The 13,883-nt window shown below is 32.0% G+C and overlaps 1 protein-coding gene across 7 annotated transcripts in view; it reads left to right on the top strand.

The window, feature by feature from the left end:
• Positions 1-13,883, top strand: part of Uqcc1 (Ubiquinol-cytochrome c reductase complex assembly factor 1) — a 66,621-nt gene that overhangs the window by 25,696 nt on the left and 27,042 nt on the right. For all 7 annotated transcript variants that reach the window (XR_013015824.1, XM_076461560.1, XM_076461557.1 and 4 more), the window contains 3 exons: positions 3,975-4,067; positions 9,139-9,211; positions 12,563-12,620. Coding sequence is in view for 6 of the 7 variants with exons in the window: in XM_076461560.1 (XP_076317675.1) it covers positions 3,975-4,067; positions 9,139-9,211; positions 12,563-12,620 (224 nt within the window). In the remaining variant the exon portion in view is untranslated. The remainder of the gene's footprint in view (positions 1-3,974; positions 4,068-9,138; positions 9,212-12,562; positions 12,621-13,883) is intronic.

The following is a 13,883-nucleotide window of genomic DNA, read 5'->3' as shown; positions in this document are numbered from 1 at the left end:
TGTACTTTTACTGTTGATTTTGTTTAATTTATAGTTTATACTTCTTTACCATTAATTTTGTTTGTGAGTGATTGCGTGGAATGGGATCGTATTACCTGCTCTCAGTATTGCTCACCTTCCTTCTGTAATGACTGAACCATTTTCAGATGATCTAGATTTAATTAGTATTTCTTGCACCTTCTTATAGATTGTCTCCCATGCCTCTACTGCAAAATTTGCTTTGTCTATATGTTTTTTTTTAAACATGTTTCACAGTATATTAGGGGTTCTTGTGTTATTATATGATGATGATATTTTGTTATCATTGAGAATGGGTAATTGCAAGCCTCATAATGTACAGGCTTTAATTCTTTATGCCATAGTGTGCCATCAGCAGATTTTATTTCTGATTATATGTTATTTGAATCTCTTCTAAACTAATCCATTTTTATCCACAGCTTAGTTTTTAGCTTTGTTTTACCCTATTGGCACTCCCACAGTTAATTTGTTACATTCAGTTTCCTTATTTCTATGTTCCACTTATAATTAGGGTATTTTTGTGGGACACCTTCACCTTTTTCCTACCATACTGAGGTGTTTTGTCATTTTCAGTTCATACCTTCCACACATGGTTTCTTTGCTTTTATCATTTTTCTGAATGTGTTAATGTAATAAAAATAATATATATATATATAAATGATTATAAAACCTTTCAAATGAAAGTAGGACAGTGGTGTTCTGCTGGTATATATAGCATGATATTGTCCACTGTGTAATATGGGAGGAGCCATCAAAATTGCAGTTCACCATTTAGATTGGTGTCATTCATCCTACCTTTATGTAGACCTTGGTTTCAAGTAGCTGGGTTTATATTTTGAGCTTACAAAATCAACACAGGTCCTCACACATGTATTACAAATGTCTGTTCCCTGACTCCTTTATATTCTTGTTACTGGATTCTTGTTGTAGGTCAAGGTGGAGGCATTTACAGCTTAGTATGATTCTTTATTTTCTATTATTCCTTGATGTTATTTTTCTGAGGATGTTACTGCACTTTGGATAATTCCTGTCAATTTAAATTTTGGGAGAGATGGTTTACATTTGGTACACATCTGTTTAGTCTCGGATGTTGTATTTCCATATGGACCAATCAATTTTTCACATGTCTGAAATTCTTTCTGTTCTTATGAACTTGTGGTGAAGATGGTGATATTCTTTTCCTACCCCCATCAGATGGCCGTGTTTTGATTTGTAGTTGACTTGTTGCTTCATACTTCATGTGAATTTCAGTTCCAGGTGGCCTGGATTGTAATTTACTTGCTGTGTATGGTCCATTGTACCATAGCCACTCTACATCTTACCCACTTTGATGTTTTCTGGGATTGAGTTTCATAAATATGGGCAAAGACCAAACCTGGTTTATAAGTGGTGTGGGCTTCCACATCAGATTTTTAATTCCAAAGATTTTCTCATAGGCAGTATCCTTCAAATACATTTGAAAAAAGCTTCATTCATTCCATTACACCAGAATCTCTACCTATTCAGTTTGAGGAGTGGAAGTAATGTACCTATCGGAAATACATTTCAGAGTAGGAAAAAATATATCTTTCACTTTTTAAAAAATATATTCTATTTCCCAATCGTGATATTAAAATGTATTAAGATTTTAATTATAAACTACTTGTTAGACCAATGTTATTCACATTCAGTGATGGTAAAGGTGTTTAATTAAATTTGGATAATAACTTAAAATGTGACATACAGTCTTTCAAGTATCTGTTGAAGGAAGTTTAATTATAAAGTTAGGAAGACAATTTCATTGCTTTAATCACTATTTAAGCTTGATTTTGAGTATTATATACAGGTATAATTCCATTACCTCAGGAAAAATATTGACTTTTGTTATGTAATGCATAGAAAAAAGGCTATTAGGATGGATGGATTATCATATAAGAATAGGTTTATCTTTTAAATTGTTTCAATTATTAAACATTCGTAAGAAACTTATGAAATTGGGGATTTTTTATATTGAATATAAAGTGTAAAAGGAAAAGAGGATATGTATGTAAGGTTTGTAAATGCTACTTTCTCCCTTCAGTTGAGATTGAAAGAGTCATAAACTTTGTAGCATGTTAAAAAAGGGGGTAAATGATTATTAACATAATAGTACACTAGAAGCAACAAGAAACCATTTGATCTGTCAGAGCTGTTTCAAAACACTCTTGCATTAAAAGATAAAAAGGTAAACTTACATTTGATTTTTCAAGAAATTATCTATTCCCATCTTGCAAAGTGTTGGTGTACACTTAGTGCTTGTGATAATTTATTGTTTATGCATGACACCCTGTTAAGAATATAAAATTGGTCTTACCTGAAATCTAGTATGTCTTTTTGAAATCGTGAACTTGTATATTCTCATCCTTTGGTTTTAGATATATCACAAGAAATCACAACATCTTCATCCTTTCTGAATAAATTTATATATTTCAATAAAATCTCTGTTTTGTTTTTTTAAGGCCATTACCATGCTTTTTATTAGTTGCCAGGTAAGTCAATTACCAAATTCAGTTGATGAACAGAGAATCTACCTTATTCTGTCTAGTTATTTTGGTTTTGTATATGCCTTATTAACTAGCTTTTTTATTTTGTAAAAGCTCAGTCATCAACATTATTTTAACTGATCTTCTCAAGTCCTTAATTAAAGGAAAATGTTTTAAAGTTGTTTTAAATACTTTGTTGCAAGAGAGATGTAATGCAGATTGTATGGTCAGTTGTACGTACTTAATGGGCATTCTTTACTCATTCACACAAAATTATATTCATATTGCTTCAGGCTCAGTCAGTAAATGTAACAACACCCCACCCCCACAACAAAAAATTATATTTTTCTAACAAATTTTGCCTACTTCAAAGGTATCTTCAGGTAACTGAAGGGAAAAGAGTTACGACATTTATGAAAAGATGTTATTCACCTAATGGAGAAAATGTTAAATAATTTGTTTATTGTAAATTAAACACTTTTTATACCTTTATTTGAAAAGCGACCAGAAAATACAAAGAATGGCGTTTCCAATTTTAAATATTTCTGGAGGAGTATGCTTCTGGATCTTCCTAAGGGTATTGTACCTAAAATATGGTGTAGATTCATAAGCCAACAATACATAGTACACTAACAGGATTACCTGCCTGACTCATTAGTATCACCCACTTAATGTGAAACATACTGAAAACACTGGTTTTTGCTCTTTTCTGAAGAGATCTTAATATAACCTTTCTGTCAATGGAGTAATTTTAGGAGTTATAGTGTGAACAAGACTACATTGACTATCGAGGATCTTGTGACTTGTATAGAAAGATAATTTCCTCTTTTTTTACTTGATAATCAGTTTAATTTGAATTACCCTGAACAGTCCTTAAAACGTCACTTCATTCTTGCGTAAGAAGACCAAAGCTGCACTTTTGTAAGCATTTGGTGGATCAGATTAAGATATATTGATTATCATTTTGGTGAGAGAATTGATCCCAGAGGAACTTGACATCTTGTATTTCAGAAGTTACTTTGTTTCATAAATGTTTAACAGAATTTGAACAATAACGTTTTTTAATAATTGTTTTTTATGTGGACCACTAAGATTTTCTATACAAAATCTTTACTAAAAGAAAAGGATTTTAATATTATAAAACTTAATTTTTGTAATTATAATTTCTTTAATAAAGATATATGATTTGATATGAACTTGTAGAAAGACTTGCCATCATTATGGTTGAGAATGTAACTGAAATGTGCCTAGGGTAAGTAATCACCGTAATACCAAAGTATCCAATACCAAATAATTAGTAGTAAACTGTATTTTAACAAAAAGATTAATTATGGGACAATTGAAAACAAACTACATATTATGTGTTATAAATATTTTCACCTGATTTTATTCCTCACTTGACTTATGTTTAAAATTTGGTGTAGCAAGTAAATTTAGAAAAAGTAATTTTTACAGCATCCAATCAAGAACAGTTTTCCTGATGAAGTTACTGGTGGCGTTTTATCAAAAGTGAAAAGAAAATTAGGCTTACTAGACGTTTCCAAAATGGTAAGTGTATCTAAAGAATTTAAAAAAAAATGTACTTCAAACTAAAACATTTAGGCTATTGATTGTCATTCATATACATATTCCATTATCACTTAAATTATACTCTTTTAAGCCTGTATATGGACTTGGTCATTATGACCAGTTCTGTAATCTCCATGCAACCATGAAACTACATAAGCTACTGTAATGTTCTAAATATACTAAGTGTATCATAATGAGTTTTGGCAAATTTTTATGTAAACCTTACAAGCCTTTTGTAAATGGAAATTTTATTTTAAGTAAATTGTTTTTACAAAACATTTATCTGTTAATTTATAATTCTTTATCCAGTAATTCTGAATAAAGGGCAATTTTTCATGCTAAGAACAAAATTACTGGTGTTCGCTTTATGGTTTTTATATTTAATTTACATAACTTGTAATACCTTCTAAATCAATATCAATTTTTTATTTTTCATGGAACTTTTGCCATCCATCCTTTTGGTCTTCATATCCAGGTGCAGCTGACTGAGTTCGGTATGTCATAGATTGAAAAGGCTGTCTCCACTGATTAGCCCACCATGCTATGTCTTATAACCACTTCCACCTGTGACTTTTCTCTGTGTCATGTTTCTGTGTTCACTGTCAAGTTGTATGGTATTTCTTTTATTCTGCATAAAACACAAGTTATTCAGAACACTTATTGTACTATTTACACCAACTCTCTTAGCTCTCTACTGGTCAGGGAATCACTGTGTTAATTCTCACCTTGTTCTCATCAATATTCAACACTGGCTGACCTATTTTTCCTCTATCTTCTATTCACGTGAAGTTTTTCTCGATAACTGGCCATGTTGGTATTCACAGGAATGAGTTCACTGACACTAAGTCAGTCTGTTCCGGTGCTGTCACTGCCGTACTTTCTGTATATTGATTACAGTGCTGTATTCAAGGCTCAGCTTTGTACCAGTTGGCAGTCATCTTGGAATGAGCAATATCATAAGTTTTTTTTTAAATCAAATCTTCTGTTTCTCTTTAGCCATCTTGTTTCAGTAAATATTGGAAGGAGGAAGTTGTCCAGGCTAGGCTATGCACTGTTACAGTTTAATAATCAATAATTTTGGTTTATTTGAGACTGATGAATATGTTGTTTTTGGGACACTTGAGTCTCAGTAGCTTACATTTTACTGTTGTTTGTAATGAAACTGAGCTATGGTACCATTTGGACAGTGTTATTAGCAATAGTGACACTGTACAACTTGCTTTTTTTTCAAATATTTATGGGACATTGGCTTTTTTAGCTGCCTTTGGAACCTTATTTGGTTTTTAACTTGATTTATTTTTAATATGTATAATATTTTACTTTTGTATTTTTACCACTTATTTGGCACAGATGGTCTTGTTGCTTTGTGCCATAAATCACCAGTTGACAAACCAACCAATGAGAAACTACAGTTATGAAAAATGCAAATGAATTTATGTACTTTATCTGTAAAAAACCTTTTAATGATGGACAAATTATTCTGTATTAAATAAGTAAACATCATAATATAACTTCTTTGGAATATTCCTATTTACAAATGAAAAGATTATAACTTTAAAAGTTTAACACAATTAGTGATAGAGACATCTAAATCTAATTAGTTTGCTTTATTTCTAGCAGAAAAGTTTTTTCCAGAGTGAGCTCTAGTATAAAAATATATAAAAAATTGTGCCCAGAAAACCTTAATAATTTGTTATAGTATTATCTATATATCTGCAAAGCTTTACTGTAGTCTGACTAGTAAAGTTTGCAATGTAAGGAAATTTTAGTCTAAATAAATAAAGATTTCCAATTTGTTGACTACAGTTAACACTAATTGCAATTCCTTATCCCAGTTTGAAGAAATGTTGGCAAAATTGCAAAAATGTATTTTCAATTAAAATATGTTGTGGCTTGTACTTGACAGAAACAGAGATAATTTTCATAAGTGATGTGCCATATACACCTCCTCTGTGTTTACAGGAGAAAAGTCGTTAACTTAAGTAATCAAAAAACTAAAATTATTCATGAAACCCTCTAATTTTATCAACATAGAAACTGGTGTAATGATTGCTGAAATCAAATGTTTATAATGTTATAGCTTCAAAGCCTTTAATTTTCTCTTAACATTGAGTGGAATTACCATTGGTTACACATTGATTAATACTTCTCTCTCTCTCTCTTTTTCTTTATTTAATAGCATTGTATGACTTCTTTAAATGTTGTTTGATGTAATTCAGACCGTTACCTATAATAATTGACAATTCCTTGGTTATAGTTTTTTATTGCTGTAATAAAACCTTTATTTTTACTGTGTTTTTATGTAATATTAGAATCTAAAGTAATAAATCTAGGTTTAACAACATTTGATCTGACCAAATGTATATTAAATCTGATAAAACAAAAATTTCAGTTTTATTGTTTATGAACTTTATTATCTGGTTGTTTTAATAAAACAAAATGATAATTTTAGGTTTTATATATGCATTTTAAAATAAGTAAGTATTGCCAACTACTCGATCAATATTGCAGCATTCTTCTGTGATTTATCAGGCTTACTAACTGATCTGTATTTTGATTAAAAAAAATAGTTTTTTTGGATAACATTTTCATTTTTTCCTTCCTAGTAAGATGCTAGACAAATAAATAATCTTGAAAAGTTCCCACTTTTTGAAGACTGAGTAAATCATGTGGAGGGAAGTATTCTGATGTTTCAAATGATTATTCACTTGCTAGAGGCAGAAGTAGGTATGCATAAGCAGGTATTTACAAAAATGAAGATTTGTGCATCACCCACTATGTTTGATTTGTTAAATTTAGTGGTAACTCTGCAAATAGAAAACCCTTCTGTGTGGATTATTGTACGTGGTGAGGACCTCCCAGGGAAGGTTCTGTTCTTTCAGTTTACCTCCTCTGGGATCTAAACATCCACCCACGTGTTTGCCGTGTGTGGTGATCTGTGAATGGGAGGAGAGATTCCTGGTGGTTCAAGGGTCCAACCCTAACACACCACTTTGGCCTTGAATTCCTGTAGATGGGCGGTCTTTGGGTGGCCCCCCTTGGGTCATTCAGCTGGTCAACATGTACTAGGGTCAATCAAGTACCAGTGTTGGAAATTCTCAACACGTTCTGAACATTGTGTCTGATGCTTGTGTTTGGGTATAGTGCTCACAAAACCCTGGCGTTGTTGCAGTGTCCTTGCTTGACATTGTAGTGCGTCCCCTCGTAGGACTCCATGTTGGGTGGTGTTAGTGGTCACTGAAATTTCTTTTTTCCTATGGATCCTCCAAATAAAAATTTAAATAAAATAGTGAAAAAACAATCAATAGGTAAACGATCATGTCTTGAGCAGCAATCTTCAACATCTATACCACCTGTTTTACCTCATTTTCTTATCCTACATTCTCTTTCAGAGAAACCTTGAGGGCAAATATCATCCTTTTTTATTCAGAAGGGACTGGAGGAACTTTCTCGCTCTCCAAAGTCAGTAAAGAAGCTTTGATCTGGAGACATATTGTTGGAAACATTCACATCTCAACACAATGAATTCCTCTTGATTTCAAAGGCAATTGGGGATATATATACCTATAGAGGTATGCTACTTTGAATTCATCATGAGTAGTTATTGTTAAGAAGGATTTGAAGAACATCCCCAAGTCAGAGGTTCTCACTGGTTTCTCCACTTGACTAGTTTCTACAGTGAGGCATATCTCCACTCGCAAAGATGGAGTTACATTGCCGACCAGTATCCTCATTTTGACATATACATCACCACATGCATCTGCCACCATCAAGGTAGATTATCTTATTTGCAGTGTATGGCCGTACATTCCAAACCCTCTCCGATGTTTCCAGTGTCAGACATTTGGTCACTCAAAGACATCATGTCATGGTTCCCTGGTATGTGCTCGTTGTGATGGCAAGGACCATGATGCATATGAGTGTGAAACGGACCTACATTGTGTAAATTGCAATGGTTCTCATCCATCCTACTTTCATTCTTGCCCTAAGTGGTTGGAAGAAAAAGAGGTGCAGCATTTGAAAACTATTCTTAACATTACTTATTCTGAGGATCGAAAACTGCTGTCCACTATTTTATCTTGGATGAATGCTAGCACTTTTGCTTCTTTCTCCACCTTCTTAGCCATCAAAACTCGGGCAGAGTGATCACCTCTTTCCTTTTGAACTGATTGTCTCTATGACTATAATTGTCCCTTTACACTGGTGGAATTGAAACAGAGGTGCTTCTCTTTATATTCTTCTAATTGTTTTTAACTGTATCTGGCTGGTGAATGTTTTTCCTGATGCTTTGGCCAGGCTATTGTCCTACCTTTCTCTAAGCCTGGGAAAGATCCCAAGATTCCTTCATACTACCATCCAATTGCTTTGATGAGATGTCTCTGCAAGACTTTAGAGAGGATGGTTAATGCTCATCTTGTTTGGTTCCTTACATCGAATAACCTCCTCTCCCCCACCTCTTTTAAAACTTTTATTCCTTTACTTTTTGAAACTGGCCATAAAGTCAAGTAACTCGAAACCAGGACTGGAAAGGCCAACTTCAGGTGACTGATGGTGGTTCTTGTATTTACCTGTTTGTCTTCCTGGTGGCTTATGATAATTACCATTATGCTACAGAAAGTCTTTTACAACTTCTCTTACTGTAGTTTCTCTCTTAACATTGTAAACAAGATGTCAACATTGGTTATATGCTATTTATGTTTTTAAACTGTTTTATTTTACCTTCATTTCCTTTTATGAATTTTACTACATTTATTTTACTTTTACCTTTTCACTGGATGTTTGGCACAGATAGCCTAGCTGCTTTGTGCCATAAAACACTAAATCAACCAACCAACCAACCAAACCAATTTATTTTATCAAATAGTGCACCCTAGAAAAAAACTGTGTTTGCTATCATAATTACTTGATGAATTGAGGTTTTAGTCGTGATTTGTGTAAAGGATGTGTATTTGAATTTTGAATGTGTCTTGAGTGTTTTATTTTGATTTTAGTTTATTTGAATACATTTATCAGATTTATCCAGCTTGAATTATTTTTGTTTACTCTCCAGAGATTGATGGCTTCTGCAGTTTTTTTATATGAAGCATGTGTTGATGATGTGAATGTTTCTGTATTCTTTTCACGTAAGTATTTAATTTCCTTGGAAAAATTATTAATTTTTTGCTGATGCACTATAATGAGTAAAGAAAATTAAATGGGATATTTAGAATACAAATCCAAGATTTTTAGTTGTGAGTTTAAAGAGTTAATTCTACATGAACAGTCTTTACTTAAATGTATGTTATTTTAGATCTCATAATTTATATAGATATGCATCAAAATTCAACATGTAATAATCAATAAAGTGAGAACTGAGACTTGAGACATTCAATAGATCCAATGAACTAACTAACTGACCTGACCACTACTGGCAATTGAGTTTTTGTGCAGCCAGTGGAAGTCTTGCTATATTTTGTTTCAACAATAAAACTAGTGTATGAAATAGTTTGAAACTTCATACACACTTTTGTAAATGCACATAATTTATGAGGCATAAAGGTTGTTACATTTGATAAGTTTAGTTTTTCTCTCATTATGATCTTTAATATCTTTTAAAACACCATCAGAAAATGGTATATATAAGTTATGATTATGATATTTATATTTGTTCCAGACTTGAACTATAATTTCTATGTTTTCTTATATTATTTTAAAACCTCAACTTTTTGCCATCCATAGAATACAAATTTTTGCCTATTTTTTGTTTCTTCTAATAATCATACTCCTCATATAGTTCCAAGTAATATACAAAACTGAAGGTTTTATTTCTAAGTAAGATTTCATGCTTATATATGTACATAAAAGACAGTTTTGTCCTATAACGGTTCTTGTTTCAAGTTTATTCTTCATAGCAACTATATTTGTTTATTGTGCAAAAAAGTGAGGATAGCAGCATGAACTTTGTACATTTGCTGTAAACTACCATGCCTGTAGGGGATCACTCTTGTTCATTCCCTACCAGGCACATTACTGTAGATATGATAGTAAGAAAGTTCTTCAGTGCATGAATATCATTTCTGTGAACTTTCAAACATGTTTATTTCAATACATGTCCTTATATGTTGTTTCTTGATAGAGACAAAACTATTTACTACAACTGGTGAATGTAAGTAAAAGTTTACCATACAGGTGGTTTGAACAACACTGCCTGACCCTAGTTGTATAATATATCCTGTTACAAGATATTACCAAAGGATACAGACATCGCAAATTATAAAGAACATTCCTGTTCTTTACACGTGTGGATTCTTGTAGGTGGTGAGGGGACCTTCCAGGAAAGGTTCTGTTTACCTCCTCTGGGATCTAAACATCCACCTACATGTTTGCTGTGTGTGGCGACCCGTGAAGTGGAGGAGAGGATCCTGGTGGTTGAGGGGTCAAACCTTACACACCACTTTGGTGAATCTCACTGTTCCTTGATGAAAGAGTAACTCGAGAGTTGGCAGTGGGTGGTTATGATTAGCTTCTGTCCTTCTATTCTTTCATTGCTAAATTAGGGAAAACTAGCACAGATTGCTGTTCTGTAGCTTTGTGCAAAATTCAAAACAAACCTTTGGAATGGTCCTTATATCCTTTAATCTTCTGTTGAATTTTTTAAATTTTGGAACCACTTTCAATCAATACTTTTGCAACACTCAGTTTTGTGTTTTCTCTCAGTTGACCTCAGTTGTCCATTTTTCATGACAGAGTTGCACCTTCATATGGTTCCTTGTCTCATGTGAGATTGCCCCAGTTTTTCATCTTGGGCCTGTCAGTTCTGCCCAATGCAGGTTGTCATGGAGCATTGTACAAGGTGTCCATTGCTACCTATTTTTGTGGAAAATTCTGTTATCTATGTTTACTTTTACAGAATCTTTACCTCTCTAGATTTGTCCTTTTCTAGTTTAACTGTTTGGGTTCACCAACTGATCCATTTTGCATATTCTTCTTTGGGTGAGTCTGACCATAGGCTTTTTTGCATCTCCTGCCAGTTTCAACATAGCACAGTCTCTTTCCTCTTTTTATTGTTTGTCTTTAGAGATCTCACAGACTGGTGTATGAACTAAAGGTATCACTTTTATCTAGCATAGCTTGTATTGTCACACAGTTTCCTTTTCCTTTGGTTTTTGCCTCCCACTAATTGTTATTTTTTAGTATACCCAGAAGATCTAATGTGATGATTTTTGCTTGTTGTGTTTATTAGTCATTTTCATATCATTTGTACATTCCTTGGCACCTCATTGTATATACTTTGATTTTTGTACACATTCCAATACACTGTAAACTACTCAGTCATAACAAAAAATAAAATGAATGGAGGAAGTCAAGAGTCATCAGATACAATGTTACATGAACTACATTTTTCACTTCTTGTTCCTGGGGCCATTGGAATCCACTGAGTTACTGGCATTACCTCACAGGTATTACATAACAGAAGTCTGCATTGAACATGGGAGAATGGAAAATATTAAACCCATCTCCTCCTTTTAAGTGGCCAGTGTTGAAATGAACATTTTCTGGCAATATAATTGACATAGCCAATTCTGAACTCTAACAGAAACAAAACAAATAAAACAGACAGCACTTTTCTAATCTTTTTTCTGAGTTCCAGTGCATTTTTTTTTGGCCTTTTCAAGAACAAGCTTATGATTATGTACTGATGCTTATATGGAGATTGTGTTACCTTTCTATTGGTAGAGGGCTACAGCAGTATGATTGTCGTAAGCTGTTGTAATGCATGTGGGAACTTGTTCAACGTTTATAGCATGTGGTAGTTGTATATAAGTGAATAGCTCTTAATGGTGCAGAGGTAAGTAGCTATTTGAAAAACATTTATACATAAGGGAAATTTTAACCCTGTCTCTTGACTGTTGAACAATCCTAGAATGAGTTAAAAATATTATAGTGTTACTGGTCCCTGTAGTTTGTACAAACTGAGTTTTAGGTTTTACTCTGCACAACAGTGAAAGGAAGAGTAATTTTGAATGTGATTACCAAGTTACAGATAAATATATGTATTTTGCCTGGAAATGGTTCAACATCTGTTGTTTTAGGAATTTGATTTGGTTTTAGGACTTACAATATCAAAACAATTATATTCACTAAGTTTACAATTATGAAAGGGAAAACTTTGATTTCAAGCCAGTTTGATTTTCTGTTGGTCTAAGAATGTCTAATAGTCAGAATGTTTGTTTAAAGTTCCTTCAGCAAGAACCCTATTTAAGCTTCTGAAAAGCAAAAAGTTCATTCCTTCTTTACTTATGTTTATAGTGCTCTTGATGAAATATGGTGTACATATTGTTGTGTATGAGATTTCTAAGACAAATTATTTTATTTTATTAAATGATTTTTTTCATTTTCTTACTCTGTCATTATGTTGATATTTATTTTATTAAAAAAAATTACATTTGAAATTTTTATTCCTTAAGTATTATATCCCTTGAAATATATTTCAGGTTATCGATTTCCAGACACATTTCTCTCCTGGTTTCTTGTAATGGAATTGCATGTTTGGTAAGCTTATTTATCTCCAAGTTTTTGTGTATTAAAGGAGTAGGTTTGCAGATATACTTGCTTGTTGAAAATGTAAATGGCACAAAATAATGAAGGTACCAAACATTTGTAGTGGACATGTATGAAAATATACAGGTTAAAGAGAACATACATTTAAGATGCTCTTTTAAATATAAATATTTTCATTGTATTCTACCATTTACGTGCATGATAGGATTGTTGGTTTTAATAAGAGAAGTTACTTTTAAATAATTATATTCTGTGGAGTAGCTAATGATACCATGAAATTCATTAACTCTTTCAATTTCCTATACTTAAAAGTAGGCAATTTCACAAATGTAATCTGACTTTTATGTAGAATTTAAAAAAGTATTTTGATCTTTATTAAATATTTTAACTGTATAGTTGGGAAGAGTAATCTGCATTACCAGCAGTAGGATAAACTCAAAATGCATACCAAAAACATTGTTCTACATACTTTAGATACAGACATTGAAATGTGTGAAACATTCAAGTAAAATATGAACAATTACTTTGTTTTTACAACTCTTTAAAACATAATACTTAAGGTCCTCTTACAATATGGGTAAAAAACATCTTAGATACTTCAACCATCTCATTTCTACCACAAAGTATAGCAACTATACAAGTTTCAATATCATACATTCATTAACTCATCCTTCATATGCTTGGTTGAATTGACCAACCATGTGATCACATTGTACTAAAGTTATTGTTGTTGTGATACTACTAAATTTTAATATGGGTGTCTTCACAAAATTTGTCAGACTTTCAGTAAATATTACAAGTGTTTTAGATACAAAAAATCTTATTTTTAGTGAAATATTTTTAATTAACTAAAAGATTTGTTCATAAATATATTGTCTTTTTTGACTATTCCAAGTGCAAGGTGATTTTCATGTTAAAACTAATAATACTTTTTTTATCTCAAAAATCTCAGATTTCATTTGCTTTATTTTTGAAACCTACTAAAAATTTTTTTGTTTTCCAAAAAAAATTTTTATAGTTCATCTGTTTTTTTCTAACCCCTTACAAGGTTATCCAATTTGACCAACATTATAACCACTAGAAAAAAAGTTGAAAAATATCTAAATTAAATTTTTTTTACTACATTGACTTCAGAATATAACATAAAATCATATTTATTTATTATCAGTAGATTTAAACTCATAACAGTATATATATGTATTTATTCATACTTAAATGTTTTTGTTTTATTGCCCTTTGATTTTCCTTTCATAT

The sequence above is a fragment of the Tachypleus tridentatus genome, chromosome 10, assembly GCF_004210375.1.
Source record: "Tachypleus tridentatus isolate NWPU-2018 chromosome 10, ASM421037v1, whole genome shotgun sequence".
Taxonomy (NCBI): domain Eukaryota; kingdom Metazoa; phylum Arthropoda; class Merostomata; order Xiphosura; family Limulidae; genus Tachypleus; species Tachypleus tridentatus.
This window is presented reverse-complemented; position numbering and strand designations above follow the sequence as displayed.